The sequence below is a fragment of the Phycodurus eques genome, chromosome 22 (assembly GCF_024500275.1).
Source record: "Phycodurus eques isolate BA_2022a chromosome 22, UOR_Pequ_1.1, whole genome shotgun sequence".
Classification (NCBI taxonomy): domain Eukaryota; kingdom Metazoa; phylum Chordata; class Actinopteri; order Syngnathiformes; family Syngnathidae; genus Phycodurus; species Phycodurus eques.
The window spans coordinates 15374-34290 of record NC_084546.1 but is presented as its reverse complement, the minus strand read 5'-3'; the positions used below and the strand labels follow the sequence as shown (position 1 = coordinate 34290).

Sequence of the window (18917 nt, the reverse complement as noted above, 5' to 3'; positions counted from 1 at the left end):
CATATGAACATATTGTGATATACGAATGGGATACAAATGCAACAATGCTAAATGAACTTATCAGTCCAACATAGGAAAATGTTAATGCGACATGAAAACGTTAATGCAACATGACAGTGTTCTTACCGTGATGTAAACATGTTATGACTGCGACATAAATGTATTGTTAATGCGATAACCTATTAATGCGACATATTGCATTATTAATGCGACATATAAATGTGGTGTTAATGTGACTTAACGTGTTATGGGACGTATTATCAACGTGGCATATTTTTTATGTAATGTTAATGTTATTGTGACAAACATGCTAACAACGAAATGTGAACATGGTAATGCATCATGTGAACACATTATAGCTTGTGAGCAACGTGTCCTATTAAAGTTGAAGTCATAAGAATGTTTTACCGTCACAATAACAATAATAAAAATCATGCATGTGATTAATATAAGACTTTTGAAGGCACTCAGACGCTTTACAATCATTCACTCCACAGTCACGCCCTAGTGGTGGTAAGCTACTTGTGTCGCCACAGCTGTCCTGTAGGGGACACTCTGACGGAAGCGTGGCTGCCATTCTACGCCTACGGCCCCTCCGACCACCACAGAACATCAACCACATTCATTCTCGATCAACGTGGGACAACATGCGCTCGGCTGGGGGTTCAAACCCGCAGCCCTGCGGTTGCAGGGCGGACTCTTAACCTCTGCGGCACGCTGTCCCAACAACGTTTTAATGTGTTATGAACGTTTTGCCGACATGTCCTATGCGTGTTTTTTGAGCGACTTGAACTTATGAATGTATCACATGCACTTAAATGAACACATCCTCTGAACATGTCACAAGATAACCTTTATTAGTCCCACAGTGGGCAAATTGTGTTGATGTTCCAGATGAAAATGTCCTCAATATGACAATGTTCACTTGCCATATTAAGGTGTTCTTAACATGTTTTTAACGTGTTGTTGTTCAGGCTCAGCACTCTGAGACGGCAGAGGAGTCCGACATCAGACTGAACGTTCCGGTCAACAACGATATGGTAAACAACAAAGTCAAAACTCCTCAACCAACACTGCCTCGCCTTACCCTTTTTTTCACTTTGCCTTGTCTTGGTTTGCCCTGCCTCACCTTACCTTGCTTTACCTTACCTAAAGGACCACATGAGCGCCTGCTGCCTGCACGCCAACATCCTGGACTTCTACCTGAACAACATCCTCAATCACTTTGGCGACCAGCATCCCAGAATGCACCAGCTGCACTCCGACCTCGGCAGAGTCAGCTTTGACCTTAAGGAACGTGGATGTGTGAGTGGCAGCCACCTGCATCCTTGTGTCTACGTGACTTGTCCTTTGGACTTGTCACAGTGTCCTAGTGGACTTTGTGTTCTTGTGCAGTGATTCTGGTGGATTAGGACTTGAGCTGGGGGATGTGGCAAAGAAAAAAACGATACCGATTAAATTTTTTCATATCTTCCAATATCGATTATTATTAAGATTTATTAATTTTTGTTGTTGTTGAAACTTTAAAAAAAAAAGCCGCTTTTAAAGCATCTGTACTGAAAACTAAAGAAGCTCGAGAGTAATTAATTTTATGAATGCCTTTTGTTAACAACACTCCTCATAGTAAATTCTTAAAACGTTAACCTCAACGCATTGGCATAAGAAGTAAATAAGGCACATAAACTCAAGAAAAATATATGAACAATTTTCACTCAACAATGCAAAGAGAGTAGAAAAATATAACAGTGCATTAGTTTGAAATCTTGAGTAAAAAAACTGCCCCCTCTGGGATAATGAAGACACTTGGCTTGTAAGCATTATCATACTCCAGTTATGATGCTTTGGTTATTGCTATTTTTGTTGCTATTATTGCTACTTTCAAATGTGCATCATCTTTAATAACAATACAGATTAACTAGTTTTGCCATTTTATAAACCACCTGACTAATGATGACACGATTGATATGGACGTGGTGGCGGCGTGGTGTTTGATCAGCGCATTTAAAATAAGCTAGTCAAACAGGTTTTATATGAAACCATGCAGCCATAAAATTCTATATAGGCTGAACATGATTTGCAAATCATTGTATTCTTTTTTTTTTTAATTGATGTTTAACCCAATGTCCCAACTTCATTGGAATTGGGGTTGTAAACACAACACCCCATATTAACAGAAAAAAAATGAAAATATCGCACAGCCATAAGTATTCAGACCCTTTGCTCAGTATTTAGTAGAAACACCTTTTTGAGGTAATAGAGCCATGAGTCTTTTTGGGAATGATGCAACAGGTTTTTTTTACACCTGGATTTGGGGATCCTCTCCCATTCCTCCTTGCAGATCCTCTCCAGTTCTGTCAGGTTGGATGATGAACGTTGGTGGACAGCCATTTTCAGGCCTCTCCAGAGATGCTCAATTGGGTTTAAGTCAGGGCTGGGGCATTCCAGAACAGTCACGGAGTTGTTCTGAAGCCATCTATCCATCCATTTTCTTTACCGCTTATCCTCACTTGGGTCGCGGGCCTATCCCAGCTACTCCTTCGTTATTTTAGCTGTGTGTTTAGGGTCATTGTCAGCATGTGTATTGTTGAAGCAAATCATACGTAATTATCTTTGTCGTTTATTTCGAAGCTTCACGTTGTAAGTTGACTTTTAAAGAATCAATATGAAAATTGACATTCATGAACCTTTTCTAGCGTGGCACCTCCTGTTGGCTTGACCTTTTGTGTCCAATGTCCTTCCAGAACGTGGTGCACTACCGAGACCACCAGCACACTGTGGAGTTCCGCAATAAGTTGGCCAAGGTAAACTTCAAGTCACAAATTGCTTTTTGAAATTTAAACAGGACATATCATGTCAAGCAGTAAAGTGTCAAATGAAAATAAAACCACCAAGTCAATAAGGCATCAAACCCTTATCCATTTTGCCCGATTGTGACGTCACAATTAATTTACTAAGACATGCTAGACACTGACTTTGTCAGCCAATGTTTTGGCTAGAGCACTTTCCAGAGCAAAAAAAATAAATAGAAAAATTGCTGAAAGCACTTTCATGTCAAAGCCAAAAGGTAAGCCAAGCAGCAGTGTCGCTCGAGTTAGGATGAGCTAACAGTGTAGCATCAGCCGAGGACAATAATGTTAAAAAAAATTTTCTTCATGGGGGGTAGACACACACACTCAAGCAAGCAAACAAACATGCACGCACACACTCACTCATACATGGACACGCTCACTAACTCACACGCACATATACACACACATGCATAGACGCACTCCATTTCACCACGACAAGAAATCTGTACATTACATATAAGGTATTTAGACACCTGGGAATTTTTTTTTAATGGTGAAAAAATTGTTGATTGCTGAGCAAGTGTGTTTCTTGGCAGATGACGATGAATAATGCTGATTCCAAATGTTTTATAGATGGAACATGGGCGTGGCCTGAACAAGGCGATGAGCGAGGTGAACATTCTCTTTGCGTATCTGCACGACAGCTGCGTGAGCGCCACCCACTGAAGCACAACTACAATCTTATTTATTGGCTTATTTAATCTATTTATATGGCTGTTACCATCGAGAACATTGTGTTACAGTAACAGATCAAATAAACTTACTTTTTACAACAATAAATAAAAAACTACTGTCATGTGTCACCTTTGGATGGCAGGTGTTGGCCAATTAGAAGCCTTGCAAACAGGCTGGTGGCTTCTTAGAGGGCCGCTACACCTTCGTATTGTGTGTGTGTGTGTGTGTGTGTGTGTTTGTGCATTAAAGGCCAGTACAGCCAGCAATTTATCTCCTTTTTAGTGTGTGTGTGTGTGTGTGTGTGTGTTAATAGGCCTGTACACCCATTTATCTCGTGTGTGTCTGTGTGTGTGTGTGTGTGTGTGTGTGAGACACACACATCACCTCGTGTCAGACTGTATAATGTCTGCATCTTTTTGCACAATTGTTTTTGTCAATGTCTTTATGTCTCCAAAGTGTTCTGTAAATTGACTGTCTTTTGTACTAGAGCGGCTCCAACTACCGGAGACAAATTCCTTGTGTGTTTTGGACATACGTGGCAAATAAAGATGATTATGATTCTGATCACAGGAATTTCCCGCACTTGGATGTGACAGCAGACTTCCCAGCCTATGTGTGGATGTGTGTGCGTGCATATGTGTCTGAAATAAGATATTTCTATGTTTTTTGTCAGATCGCATGACCGGGCGATGATGTCAACCATGTGATCGTGTGTCGGTGGCGACTATGGTGACATCACGGTCATGTAACCTGGCAGGCTTTCATCTTCAATCAACAGGATGAGACATCATGTGACTCAGCCGAGGAGGGGAGGAGGTCCAGGTAGGAGGACATCGCCATGGCAATCGTGACTCAGACAAAAGGTTTTGAAAGCGGAGAAGAGGAACAAGGCGACGGCGCTATAAAGCCCGGTGGGTCCACCGCCTGTCGCTCGCCACTTTGCATCCTCGACATGCTCTTCGTCAAAACGTCTCCTCTTCCTTCCACCATCCTCTTCCACCTCTTCATCCTACTGGTGGTCGTAGAGGGCGTTGCCATGACACTGGCCTGCAGGGGGCTCAGGTGCCAATGGGACATCCAGGCCGCGCTCATCCATAATTTGTGGACTCTGATGGTCAGTCACATCACTCATTATCATCCTCATCATTATTATTGTCATCAATGCACCCGGCTGTGAAACTCCTGAAGTTTGCAGATGACACCACAGTCATCGGCCTCATCAAAGAGTGTGACGAGTCTGCGTATCGACAGGAAGCGGAGCGGCTGGAGCTGCGGTGCGGCCGACACAACCTGGAGCTCAACACGCTCGAGACTGTAGAGATGATGGTGGACTTCCGGAGGCATCCTTCGCCACAGCTGCCCCTCACGCTGTCCAACTGCCTTGTGTCAACCGTCGAGACCTTCAATTTCCTGGGAATTACGGTCTCTCAGGACCTGAAGTGGGCGATCAACATCAACTCCATCCTCAAAAAGGCCCAGCAGAGGATGTACTTCCTGCGGCTTCTGAGGAAGCACGGCCTGCCACAGGACCTGTTGAGGCAGTTCTACACAGCGGTCATCGAATCAGTCCTGTGTTCTTCCATGACAGTTTGGTTTAGCGCTGCTACAAAAAAGGACAAACTCCGACTGCAACGGACAATCAAAAGGATTGTCGGTACCCCCCTACCCACCATTGAGGACACGCACGCTGCCAGAACTAAGGCAAGAGCGTGCAAAATCCTCTGGGACCCTCCACATCCCGGTCACCACCTCTTCCAGCTCCTTCCCTCAGGTAAGCGCTACTGAACAATGCAAATTAAAGCAAGCAGACATTCCAACATCTTCTTCCCTCTTGCCATTAACCTCTTGAACAGTTAATTTAGAATTCCATTGCAACATGCTGCCAATTTTTTGTCTTGAGTTTGTTCTCACATTTCTGTGAGGCCAATTATACATGACTCTTGCACTCACTGTACTAGTCTCGCCACGCTGCACTATTTGCGTATCTGTTATTGACCAATCCTGGCCACTCATGCCTGAGTAGCATCTGCAACATTTGCGCAATCGACATTGTCCCAGACTATCGCACTACTTGTCACTTTAAACTGCATACATTTCTTGAACTCTCGGCGCCCTTTGCACAATGGTCATTGCACCGGACTATTCTATTCGTCATTTCAACCTGCTCTAATTGCAAGAGGACTCTGCATCTTTTTGCACAATTGTCCAACAAATAAATAACTAAATAAATAGAACCAGCATTACCAGATTACTAGCAAACTTTTATTGCTCAGTGACTGCTTTTTTTCAATGTCTTTATGTCTCAAAAGTATTCTCTATCAATTGACTGTCGTCGTGCAAGAGCGGCTCCACCTACCGGAGACAAATTCCTTGCTTGTGTGTTTTTGACATACCTGGCAAATAAAGGTGATTCTGATTCTGATAAGTTTTGGATGAGAATAGCAGCAAGCCTCACTAGCTTGTCGCTAAAAGAAATTCCTACCAGCAGTAACTTGGGGCTGCTGGCAAAAAACGATGGCATCGACGCCAAGTGATACTCCGTCTTCGTTGAAAAAATGTTCTGTCCAAAAATGCATGGTCAATAAATGTTTGCTAAAGAGAACTTGATGACACGTTGCTTTACGACACTACGTCCTCACGTGTTGTAAGACGAGATATGGTAAAATTTAGTATTTCTCAATTTTACTGTTTCTATATCACTTGTGCTCTTATTGTATTTGAGACCAGCTACCATTTTTTGTCAAATATTTAGTCCACATCAACGAACCCATGGTATGGCAACGCGCAAATGGAAAAATGTTCAATTTGGGAAGGTCTCACTGTGATGTCAGAGGTCCATTAGGAGAGGGGTTGGCGGGTCGACTTAACCGTGCTAACAGCAAAACATTTCGGTGGACCTGACATACGGTGCGCTTCACGTCCAAACCAGGCGAGAAAAACCTCCAGGCTACTTCCTGGTAGGTTGCTAAGGAACCGCTTTCGAATATGGTGAAAACCAAGAATACGAAGTGCAGTGTGTAAAGGCCTTTATAGTTGAAAATCTTTTGTAAATTGAGCAAATTGGGGACGAGATGCCGAAAACACATGACTTGAAGGTTTAAATGACGATGCAGAGTAGTAAAGTCAACTAATCGTTTTAACCTGCTGGGTACATACACGGCGGCCAGAAGAGAAAGGAGAGACGAGAGATGGAAGGATTAATTAATTCAGCCCAAAGGTTAAAGCACATTAGTGATGATATAAATATGATTTTAATCAGACCTCCCAAGATGAATGAAAATCTGGTGCGATGGCTAATATTCGCTTCTGTTTGCTGTCACTTCTTGTCGTGCTTGTCATTCTTTGTTCTCAGGCGGAGTTCGTTCAATGCAGGAATACTTTTCTTCTGCCTCACTGCCATGTGACTCACACGTTATTTCATGATTGTTTCACAGGGTTTACGTTCAACAGCATAAATACATTCCCCACAAGCGTCAGGCTCTACCGGAGCCTGAACCTCCACCACAAACTTCTCTGTCGGAAACACCGATGCGCACCAGCAACATCGTGTTGAGGCTGCCCACATTATGACAGCTCCGCGCGTGTTGCTGTATTTGGGATAGAATTACCACAGTTTAAAAAAAATCTAAATAATTAAAAAACAAATGAGTATCTCATTTTAAATCGAAAAATTTTTTGTTTATTTGAATTGAAATTAATTTTAAAATTAACCTTAAAATGTAATTATTATTTTTCTCGACAAAAAGAAAAATGAGTAAGCTGAAATTAAAAAAAGTGAAAAGGAATGATAAAGATGCTCTAGAATATGATCAAAACAAATAGAAATCATAGAATAAAGCCCTCTTCCCATATTCTGGGACTGGCTGTTGTTGACAAATTATAGAGAGCCCAACTACTGGTGCTGTTTACACCATTAAGTACATTGTTAAAGGGCCGATCACATTTGTTGTTTCGTAGCCATAACAATTTTTAGGACATAACCTGTACTGAGCCAATTACTACACAGGTTTACAAAAGTATTTTTGTATGTAAAATGTTTTCAACTGATTTAGGACAATTGTGCATCGCTGAGTCTGAAAATGACATCCGTTTCTCTTGTTCAGGTGAGGTTTTTATGCCCAGTTGATTTAAAAAAAAATAAAAAAAAAAGATTACATTTTTGTGACATTATTGGTTGATTTTTATTTCTCATCTGAAATAGGAGAATCATTGATACAAAATACCTGTACTTGGAAACAAAAAGAAAAACGTGGGCATAGTTCAAAAGATTGACTTGGTTGAACAAAACCAATGATAACTTTGCATATAGCACATCAAAATGTTTGTAAATTAGCTAAAAAAAATCAAAATAAATCTGAGACAATAAATTGGTGGTTGTTGTGTTATGTTAAATTTGAACGTTACTCTCAATGTTACATAATGGTTTATGGAGTAGCTGGGATCAAAGAGATAATAGAAGTAAAAAAATAAATTAGAATAAAGAAAAGAAGTGGAAAAAGAAAAAAATGATTCATGAAGACTTATGGGTGGAAACAACGTTGGCGTTGCGGCCGCTTGAAAGTAGCTCAGGTGGCTGCCTTGTGGCCTCTTTAGCCCTGTTAGCTTAGCATTTAGCAGCTCAAGAGCCAAACACACACACACACGCATGTGCACAACTAAGATGGACAGCTAACCAAGTAGCAGCATTCCATAGTGTTACTTAGTACTTGCATCTCTCTCACACACACACACACACACACAGACACACACACACACACACATACACACACACATAAGACAGACGGCTAATTAACTCGCAGCTTATTACTCTCATGGCACATGCAGACAAATCCCCACACACATGCATACACACACAAACACACACCAAATACATACACTCTCATAGAAGCACATGCATATGCACACACATGCATACGTATGCACAAATGAACATGCATGCACAAATACACACAGATGGCTAACTACCGGTTTAGCATAACTTGTTACATCAAACACACGTGTAGACACAAGCACACACGCATACACGCATCTCCACACACGCACACACACACACACACACACACACACACAAATAGACACACTTTAACATCCTCACAAACCGATCCAAGCACATACGTGCACAATATGCACGCACACAGACCCGTTTGCACATGAACATTAATAGATACACACCTACGTATTGTATACACGCACACACACCTCAATGGGTCAACCCTGTCTCAGAGGCCTCTGTTTTTCCCCTCTGGTGGGTCATGGGGGCTTGATAAACATTTTGGAACCACACACACGTCTGAACCAACCCCAAAACGCACACACACACACACATCATTCTGGACCTTCGGCTTCTGCGAAAACCGATGAAAACCACAGTAACCAGGGAGTCTCCTCGGCAAGATGGTTGTAAGTGCAAATGCCTTTAAGGAAGGCCCTAGGTGTGTGTGTGTGTGTGTGTGTGTTTGTGCGCATACACGTTTCTGAGCAGCAGCATATTTCAGAGGAAGATTCTGGTGTTTGCTGATGAGTGACCACAGACCACAAAGACGTGTATAAAAGATGCGAGCGGCGCTCAGCGAGCTGACCTGAAAATCCGTCGTCGTCTCTCAGCACTCGTCTGTCGTCTCAGAGCCTACCACTCATCTTCGGTCACTCGTCGCCACCATGTCGCCACCGAGCCGTCTGTGTCTGTTGGTCCTGCTGGGAGCTCTGGTGGCGTGGGCCAATCGCGTAGACCCGCATCCTGAACTCCGGGAAATCCTGGAGAACATCTCCGGAATTGTGGTGAGCAGACGACGTCCCGCAGGGATCCCCCTTAGAACCACTTCACTTTCACATTCAACTTTTGCCGCTTTCACTTGTTGCGTGTCTTTTTCAGCATGTGAAGATCTTGTGTCTTTCAAGCAATTCACTTGTCTCTTTCATTGCTTTCCCTGTTATGTTTCAGCATATTTCTGAGTTTCAGCATGCTTATGTTGTTTTAGTGTGTTCATGTGTGTTTTAGCATGCTCATTGTTTGTGTACTTCATGTGTTTCGGCATGCTCATTTTCTTTCATGTTTCAGCAGCTTCATGTTTTGTGTGGGTTTCAGTGCTTTACATACTATATTGTTTCAGCATGTTCGTGTGTTTCAGGATATTGACATACTGTTTGTGTGTCAGCGTGCTCCAGCATCGTGGAGTCGTGTTGTTCAGTTTGTTTATATGTGTACGTTTCGGCATGTTCACCTTGTTCGTTTCATTACATATTGTGTTTCAGCATGCTCACGTCCCGAGTTTTTCCGAATGTTACCGTTTTTTGTGTTTCAGCATGATGTGATGTGTGTGTTTCAGAATGTTCGTGTTGTGTGTGTTGTCACGTTGGGGGTTTCAGCAATGTATACGTTATGTGCATCTGTTTCAGGATGTGAAGAGCGTGAATGGCATTCCTCCTTTCAACGGTGTAATCAGGAGCATCAAAGCGTGTCAGGTATAAGAATAAAACGCGGCCGTTCAGTGAACGGTCAGGGAATCGAACCGCAGGCCTTTGGGTTACGGGCTGGACAGTTGACACATTTCCACTGATTCCTGCAGAACCGAGAGGAAGTCAAGCTGGTGAATGCCACACTGCAAGTCTACATGCGAGTCTTGGAGAGCATCCTGCGCCCGGCGCCCGGGCAGCACACCGCCCTGCTAGATTCGGTGCCCGAGGCAACGCGGGAGCACTTGAGGCACAACGTCGGCCAGCTGACAAACAAGATGCGCCACTTGACTGACAAGCTGGCTCGCCGCCATTGCCCTGACGTGCCAAACGTCTTACACCAGCTCTCGCAACTCAAGGTGAGCACCAGGCTCCTTTCCTTCGTTCCTTCCAAAATCATTTGAAAATGTATTTTAAAATGTTTTCCAATAATAATTTAATAAAACTGTTGAAAAAAATAATCATTGGAAAACATAATAAAATGATTGAGAGGTGTGATTTAAAAAAAAATTTATTTGCTGCTTCCTAGCTTATTCAAAATAACAATCATTTCGAAGTATAATACATGAATAAAGATCTGTATATGACTTCAAAAATAAAACATTCCAAATCAAAAAATAATTTGAAAATCCAAAAGGCAAATTCTAAATAATTTCCATATTGCCAACATATTTCATATTTAAAAAATATGCGTTATAGAATTAGAGTTGAAAAATGAAAACAAATGTAACTGGATATATGAAAAATAGCAAGCTCAGCGTGACAGCAAGCTCAGCGTGCGTGGGCGTGCGCGTCGACGTGCGAGTGAGACGGGGCCGCGCAGGCGGGCGTCGTCCGGCGGGACTGCGAAGGAGGAAGGAGTGCGTGCCGGTGCGAGTGTGTACAGTAGCAAGACTGCGACCGGGGAAGAGTAGCGATTAGCGGAGGACCCGTTGACGGGTTGACACTTTGTATAAAGAAACTAAAATACATTAAAATAAAATAAAAAACAAGATGCTGTACTTACCATTACTGCTGAGAGTGTGAAAAAAGGAGGGCGAAAAAGGCAAAGATACTCCCGCCGCACAAACTCAGACAAGCCAGCTAAGCAGAAACACTACGGCGCTGGGACAAAACGGCGGACGAGGCACGGGCGTCGTAAAGTCGAAACGTCGTAGGTCGAGTGCGTCGTAACTCGAGGACTTTCTGTATTATAATAAAACAAAACATTTAAGATAATGGAAAAATATGACAAAATTGGAAATCGAAACGAAAAATCACAAATATTTATGAATTGCAGACAAAAGGTTGAAAATAAAAAAAACCCATTACATTTAGAATAATGCGAAATTATAATAAAAAACTGAAAAAAATGAAATGGAAAAAAGACGTGAATATATTTTAATACATTGTAAAAATAACAATCAAAACGTATTGAACATTTTGAAAAAGACCAGCAGAATAAATGTTATCCTATTTTCCTAACCTATTTTAAAATATATTTTCTTTGATTGGTCAATTTGAACCACAATGAATGACCTGTGCGTGAGTGCAGGTGGATGATGTGATGTTCCAGAAGAGAGCGTTGTCTCAGTTCCTGGAAGTCTACAACATGGCAGCTGTGATTGGCTCCCGAGCTTTGGCCCCCCCCACCGAGGCATCGTCGTGATTCTTTTTCTGCCTTTTTTAATTCTTCTCATGTATTCCTTTATTTAATTTCCCTCCTGTACTTTTTATTTATTTTTGCTTGCAGAAGCTGCAGAAACACATTTTTTCCGTCATTGTATTTATTTTTTTCCCTGTGTGTCTGAATTGGAATAAAAGCACCAGTCAAAAGTTGACGTTTGGTCACTGAAGTTTCACCGGAAGAAATGATGTCAGTCATTTCCAAATTTCTCTATTTCTGCTCTCATTGGCCCTTGTTTCCTTGATGAGCTATGAGTCAGCAAAGATGTCAAGCACTTTAACTTCTGAGGAATTTCCCCTGTGCTGCTGGGCCTTTTTTCCCCCTCCTTCCCATTGCTGCAGTTACATCATTACTTTTTAGTCTTCTTTCAACTTTATTTGAATGGATGTTTAAGGTCAAGATCAGGTTGAAAACTAGATAGTCATTGAAATTATTTTCTACAGCCACATTTGATGAAAAAATGTCAAACAAAATGACCAAACGGTTGAAGCACATACTGTGCTCAGATAAAGTTGATAATTTAGCTTCTGGTCATCACATTTGCAGACCAAATGGTACCGAGCATGTTAGCATTATAATATTGAGCTCATTACTAAGCTAACAGCCGAAGCTATCCCTTGAATGTTTGAAATTTTTGGTGAGTTCAACACGTTAGCATTAGCATGGTGAGCTAATTGCTAAACCAGCAACCGCAATTAACGCTTGAATGTTTGCAACGTTGAGTGAATTTAGCAGTAGCAGCACACAGCTAAGACTTTAACATTTGAAACGCCGTGCAAGTTTAGCATGTTAGCATTAGCATGTTAAGCTAAGTTAATAGCAAGAGTAAAATGGAACCCATATTACATGTTAGCATATTAGCGTTAACATGTACACAGTCAGTCAAACTGAATCCCACAAGTCACGGTATTGCTTTAGTTTTGAAACTCCAAATTTAAGATAAATTCCTCTAAAACTCATCACTTTCTTTACGTGTCAAGTCCGACACACACACACGTACACACCTGTGTGTGGTTGTGGGTGCGCATGTGTGTGGGAGATTCCTCACCTTGTGCTTCTGTGAACTTTGGTGATTTAAAGGAAATTGTCGACCACATTTTGACACTTAAATCATCACAATGTGCATGCGTGCGCGTGTCATCTTTTAAATGTGAGCCGTCGCAGACCAGTCAACACTCGACCCGCTTCACATCAGCATCAGCATCAGCTAACCCATCATCACCGGCACCAAGTCAGGGCCCGGCTCAGGAATTGAACTTGGAACGCACACGCACATGCACCAGAGTTGAGTTGAGGATGGTTGCCATGGCGAGAGCGATGCTTGGAGTGTGCGTGTACTTGTGTGTATGTCGGGTCAGGACCTCTCATGTGCCCGCAAGGATGAACAGAAGCATTCAGAACCTACTGCAGCTCTATGTGAGTAGGCACGCACACATACACGCAACGCACCAATTGGACTGAATGGAGTCAACCTGTTGTGTATCTACTTTTGACAACTGACAACTTCATTTTGTGTGTGTGTGTGTGTGTGTGTGTGTGTTCATGTCATATCTAATGTGTGCGTGTGTTTGCAGAAGATTCCGCCCAAAGAACGTTTTAACGGCCGACCCGTCTTCTCCAGAGAACTTCTGGGCACCAAGATGGAGGTAGAAACATGTCATTAGCTTAGCCTAGCCTAGCCTAGCCTAGCTTAATTTAGCATTGTAACGCCTAGCGCAACACAAGTTTGTCGCACAACAGCTCTGAACAACACAGTCTTTTTGGGGTCCGTTTAGCCGTTTTTGTATCATAGTTTCACGTGCAACGCTGCTGCCTTTTCTTGCTGCTTAATGGCATTCCCTGATATCCATCCATTTTCATTCCTGCTTATTCTGTATGATCTTGAGAAATAGTTTCTCCACGGATTTGTTAGTATGACTCGTGTTTATATCCTTCAAAACTATAGACCGTCATTGTTTTACTTCAATGCAACTGACCATTATTGCTGCCTTTAGTGAAAATACATTTCTCTGCATATAGTTGTTGCTGATGTTTATGTCATGCTCAGATGCTTGAAGTCTTCTGGGCCTTTGAATTGTTGTTTTTGTGTTGCGCGCGCCCGCCTATTGATCACGTAGAACGCTGCCGACTATACTTTCTGCATGCCGAGTGAAGGAACCTTTGTTTTAAAATCCCCTAATTTCCGTGGTTCCAAGCGTGTTCGTTTTCGTGAAAGAACGTCGTTCACAACAATGTATAAAAAGCAACCAATTTATTCCTGACAGAGGAGTCTATACATTTTGCAGAGCTCTGGGTTCGTAACTACCCTAACTTATTCTTAGCGGATACAGTAGTAGAACAAAAACTATCTGGCTCTCCCCCAGACTTATACAATGTTTCAAACAGGCCGGTGTGGAATCGCTGTCGTGCGATTGGTCCGTAATCTGACGTCATCGTTGTTCGGCCAAATGATGACTATTTGATCTGGGTCCAGACGTCGCCTGCCGATGTCTCCTGCATTCAATGTTTACAGTGGCTCCCCGCAGTTCCTTTCTTCTTTGCCATCTGTCTCCAAATACCCCCTGATGAGGGCCACACACCCCCCGCTGGGGGCCTTCCTGCAATATACTCCTATACGCCAATACACATTCTCTTCCAAACTAGTTAGAATTACATATTAGAATATAAAGTATTCTATATTCCCTTCACGAGTATGTATTTACTCACGCACTGTTTAGTTGTTGCTGTGATTTATGGAATCTTCAACTTGATGATGAATTTCTTGATACGTGTATGGTATTTTTTACTACATGTAATACAGCTGACTATTGCTGCCCCCATATATCTTGTCTATTTATTTTGACGTGATTGCTGCTGGCTTGTTGTTGTTGTTGTGCGTGTTAGGCCAGGGACATGCTGATGTCGGCGGTGCTGCAGACATATGAGGAACTGCTAAGAAACATGTTGAAGCAGCTGTCGGACCCGACGGCGTGGACCACCGGCGCTACCGCGACGTCCGGTACGGGTACCGGCGCCGGCGACCCCGATCCCGTTCCAAGCGTGGATGCCCGGGCCGAGCTGAGCTACCTCCTGAGGCGCGTGCAGGATCTGAGGAAGTACCGATACCAGGCCCAGGAGAAAGTACTTGATGGACTCCGCAAGCTCCAACACATTCAGGTACAACTATGGGGCATTATCAACGGTCCTGTAGTGAATTAAGCCCTTCATTTAGCCCCTTTTCTTAAAATTGACTCGTTGGAATGTATTTATTTGTTTTTGTATTAATTTTATAACTCCATTTATTTATGGTAAATCATTACTCAGTAATATAAACAATTTGACATGGACATTAAACATGTTTCCTAATTATTGAAGTTTAAATATTTGTTGAATTTATTCATTTTGAATAATAAGTTAAAATAAAATAAATATTCACATAATCGGGAAGTTACAATAAAATGTGGTTATGATTATGTTTTGATGATTTCATAATAATTAAAGGAATATGAAATAAATGGTCGCCGATGGCGTAGCGGTACACTCGCCTGACTTTGTTGCGGACAGCGTGGATTCAGTTCCCACTCAGCGGCGGTGTGAATGTGAGTGCGAATGGTTGTCTGTGTCTACAGTGGGAGAAAAAAAGTATTTAGTCAGCCACCAGTTGTGCACGTTATCCCCCTTAAAAAGATGAGAGGACTGTAATTTTCATCATAGGTACACCTCACCTATGAGAGACAGGGAGGAAACAAAATCCAGAAAGTCTTATTTTTTTACATAATTCATTAGCAAATTACGTTGTAAAATAAGTATTTGGTCACCTACAAAAAAGCAATATTTCTGGCTCTCACAGACCTGCAACTTCTTCTTTAAGAGGCTCCTCTGTCCTCCACTCGTTACCTGTTTGAACTCGTTATCAGTATAATTGAACTCGTTATCAGTATAATTGAACTCGTTATCAGTATAATTGAACTCGTTATCAGTATAATTGAACTCGTTATCAGTATAATTGACACCTGTCCACAACCTCAAAGGGTCACACTCCAAACTCCCCGATGGACAATACCAAAGAGCTGTCAAAGGACACCAGAAACAAAATTGTAGATCTCCACCAGGCTGGGAAGACTGAATCTGCAATAGGTAAACTACTTTGTGTGAAGAAATGGTCCCAGCTCTGCAGAGAGCTGGGACCAAAGTAACAACGGCTCCCATCAGTAACACACTACGCCGCCAGGGACTCCAATCCTGCAGTGCCAGACGTGTCCACCCGTCTTAATCCGGTACATGTCCAGGCCCGTCTGAAGTTTGCTCGAGAGCATTTGGACGATACAGAAGACGATTGGGAGAATGTGGTATGGTCAGATGAAACCAAAATGTAAGTTTTTGGCAATAACTCAACTTGTCGTGTTTGGAGGAGAAAGACTGTTGCGTTGCGTCCAAAGAACACCATACCTACTGTGAAGCACGGGGGTGGAAACATCATGCTTTGGGGCTGTTTTTCTGCAAAGGGACCAGGACGTCTGATCCGTGTAAGGGAAAGAATGAATGGGGCCATGTATGGTGAGATTTTGAGTGAAACCCTTCTTTCCATCAGCAAGGGCATTGAAGATGACACGTGGCTGTCTTTCAGCATAGCAATGATCCCAAAGACACACCCCGGGCAACGAAGGAGTGGCTTCGTAAGAAGCATTTGAAGGTCCTGGAGTGGCTTAGCCAGTCACCAGATTTCAACCCCATAGAAAATCTTGGGCCGGAATGGAAAGTCTGCGTTGCCCAGCGACAGCCCCAAAACATCACTGTGCATGGAGGAATGGGCCAAAATGCTAGCAGCAGTGTGTGAAAACATTGTGAAGACTTACAGAAAACGTTTGACCCCTGTCATTGCCAACAAAGGGTATATAACAAAGTATCGAGATGAAATGTTGTTATTGACGCAATACTTATTTTCCATCCTAATTTGCTAATAGAGTCTTTAAAAATCAGACAGTGTTTGTCTGGATTATTTTTTCCCCCTCCTTATTCCTCATTTTGTCTCTCATAGGTGAGGTATACCTATGAAAATGACAGGCCTCGCTCATCTTTTTAAGTGGGAGAAGCTGCACAATTGGTGGCTAACTTAATACTTTTTGGCCCCACTGTATATCTGCCCTGCGACTGACTGCCGATCAGTTCAGGGTGTAGTCCGTAAATTAAACACTACATATATGTAGTGTTTAATTTTTAAATATTGAGATCTTATTTTATGATGGAAATTACCTCTTGTACATTACATACACCATTTTTTAAGAAAATGTACAAATATACAATTGACTTAATATTTGGCGAGTTAATTCCCAAAAAAGAATTCTTCTCTTTTGGGTCACTGACGGTGTAGTGGCACACTCGCCTTGGCGAGAGGTGGCGTACACCCCTAACTGGTCGTCAGCCAATCCCAGTATTTGGAACATTTGGCAAGAAATTGTGAATGAATTGTAATGAAATTGATTGTGCAAAAAAAAGTTTCTACATGACTTTCTATAATTTTTGATACATATTTTGCACATGTATTTTACGAAAGAATTATCATTCAATCCATTATAATTTAATGAAATAAATTGTGAATAATTGAAAATGTTAAGGGGCGGACCGGGGTTCAATCCCCGGCCCCGCCTGTGTGGAGTTTGCATGTTCTCCCCGTGCCTGGGTGGGTTTTCTCCGGGCACTCCGGTTCCCTTCCACTTCCCAAAAACATGCATTAATTGATGACTCTAAATTGCCCGTAGGTGCGACTGTGAGTGGGAACGGTTGTTTGTTTGTATGTGCCCTGCGATTGGCTGGGCTGGCAACCAGTTCAGGGTGGACCCCGCCTCCTGCCCGATGTCAGCTGGGATAGGCTCCAGCACGCCCGCGACCCTAGTGAGGAGAAGCGGCTCAGAAAAGGGATGGATGGATGGATGGATGGATGAAAATGTTAACATATCTTACATGCACATTTGATTAAATAATTAAACTGAAATTGTAAATAATACGAATCGTATGATTTTATTTTAAAGTTTCTAAGAAAAGTATTATTTCTTTATTTATATTGACCTTTAGCCTTCTCCTCTGCCGTGACGTAACTCTGCCCCCACCCTTGGTCCCTTCCCACCCACAGATGGACAACCTGGCGGTCCAGAGCAAAGCATTGTGGGAGCTTCCTTGGCTGTACGAGGAAGCCAGCGCATTGGTCGAGAGCGGCCGAGAGCGGCGTCGGCGGCGCCGGAGGCAAACGCCGCGACGCCCGCAAACAGTGACCTCATCCACATCCAATCATAACTGACTTTATTTATTACAAAGCTCAGACACACACAGCGTGTGTAGTTATTTATGATGCTATTTTAAGCTTTATTTGTCATTATTTATGAGGTATTTATTTCACGGAACATAATAAAGATGCTATGGTTTTATTGACTGCTCACACGCTTCCATTGAAAGCTCACAAAAAAACGAAAGTGAGGACCACTGAGGGGAAACACACACACTAGGACTTCTCAGAAAAACAATGAGAAAAGTTCCACCGGCTTGGTAAGAAGGAATTCAGCAGCACGCTCGACATTTACCAGAAGAACCCTCACAGGAAGTTAGCACAGCCTGCCTGATGTGGTGGTGGTGGTGGGGGGGGGGGGGGGGGGCTACAGAAGTACAAGATAAAAGTCATGAAATAAGGAATAGATGATTTAATTGACGCAATTGTCCATGATTTAATTGAAGCTGTTGCGCGTGTGTAGTCGTGCTGCTGCATTTGCGGTGGGGCGAATGGCCATAAGAAAGTAACCCTGACAACACGGAGAGAAACTGAGAGTTTACACTCTTCCCGTTTGTCATCGCCTCTGAGCGTGCGGGTTAGGGTTAGGGTTGTGTTTCGGTGTGAGTCAGCAGAGAGCAGCGGCGTGTGCAAGGGAAAAAGGAAACAACTTGTCGCATGGTGAAAAATGCGTCAGATGTCGAGATGATGATGTGGAACATTTATTTCATTTGTATTCATGTTTGACAACGTGGAAACCTTCACACCCCCATTGTTTTTTGTGTCCTCTAAACCCGTACAAAGAAAAAAAAGAGAGAAGCGAGTGGCATTCAGAAGTGGAAATTTAGGCGTCAGTGCTTCCATGACAAGAAGATGGTGTTTATGACTGGAAAAGTCACTTTGCACATTCGTTTATTCTCCCTCCTTTACTTAATAAAATCAAAGTAAAAGAGCCCAAGCATGGCACGAAGGGCTATTGACAAGCATGTCACAGTCTTCAAACGGATGCTGACAACATCATCGTCATTGTCGTCAT

General features: G+C 42.6%; 2 protein-coding genes across 3 annotated transcripts; both read left to right on the top strand.

Annotated features, from left to right (window-relative positions):
• Nucleotides 1-3422: 3422 nt before the first annotated feature.
• LOC133397065 (uncharacterized) lies at nucleotides 3423-11795 on the top strand. Of its 2 annotated transcripts, XM_061667521.1 has the most exons (8): nucleotides 3423-3461; nucleotides 4303-4435; nucleotides 4550-4638; nucleotides 4776-5295; nucleotides 9148-9302; nucleotides 9921-9986; nucleotides 10091-10336; nucleotides 11512-11795. In XM_061667521.1, the coding sequence occupies exons 2-8, from the start codon at nucleotides 4363-4365 to the stop codon at nucleotides 11623-11625; spliced, it is 1263 nt and encodes a 420-aa protein (XP_061523505.1). In that variant the 5' UTR covers nucleotides 3423-3461; nucleotides 4303-4362; the 3' UTR covers nucleotides 11626-11795. The 2 variants fall into 2 exon arrangements, with proteins under 2 accessions (XP_061523505.1, XP_061523504.1); XM_061667520.1 differs by having other exon boundaries at nucleotides 4303-4638.
• Nucleotides 11796-11900: 105 nt separating this feature from the next.
• Nucleotides 11901-18222, top strand: LOC133397066 (interferon gamma-like). The gene is made up of 4 exons (XM_061667522.1): nucleotides 11901-13059; nucleotides 13218-13289; nucleotides 14527-14799; nucleotides 17753-18222. Exons 1-4 carry the CDS (start codon nucleotides 12670-12672, stop codon nucleotides 17915-17917), a joined length of 900 nt encoding a protein of 299 aa, XP_061523506.1. The 5' UTR covers nucleotides 11901-12669; the 3' UTR covers nucleotides 17918-18222.
• The last annotated feature ends 695 nt before the right edge of the window (nucleotides 18223-18917 follow it).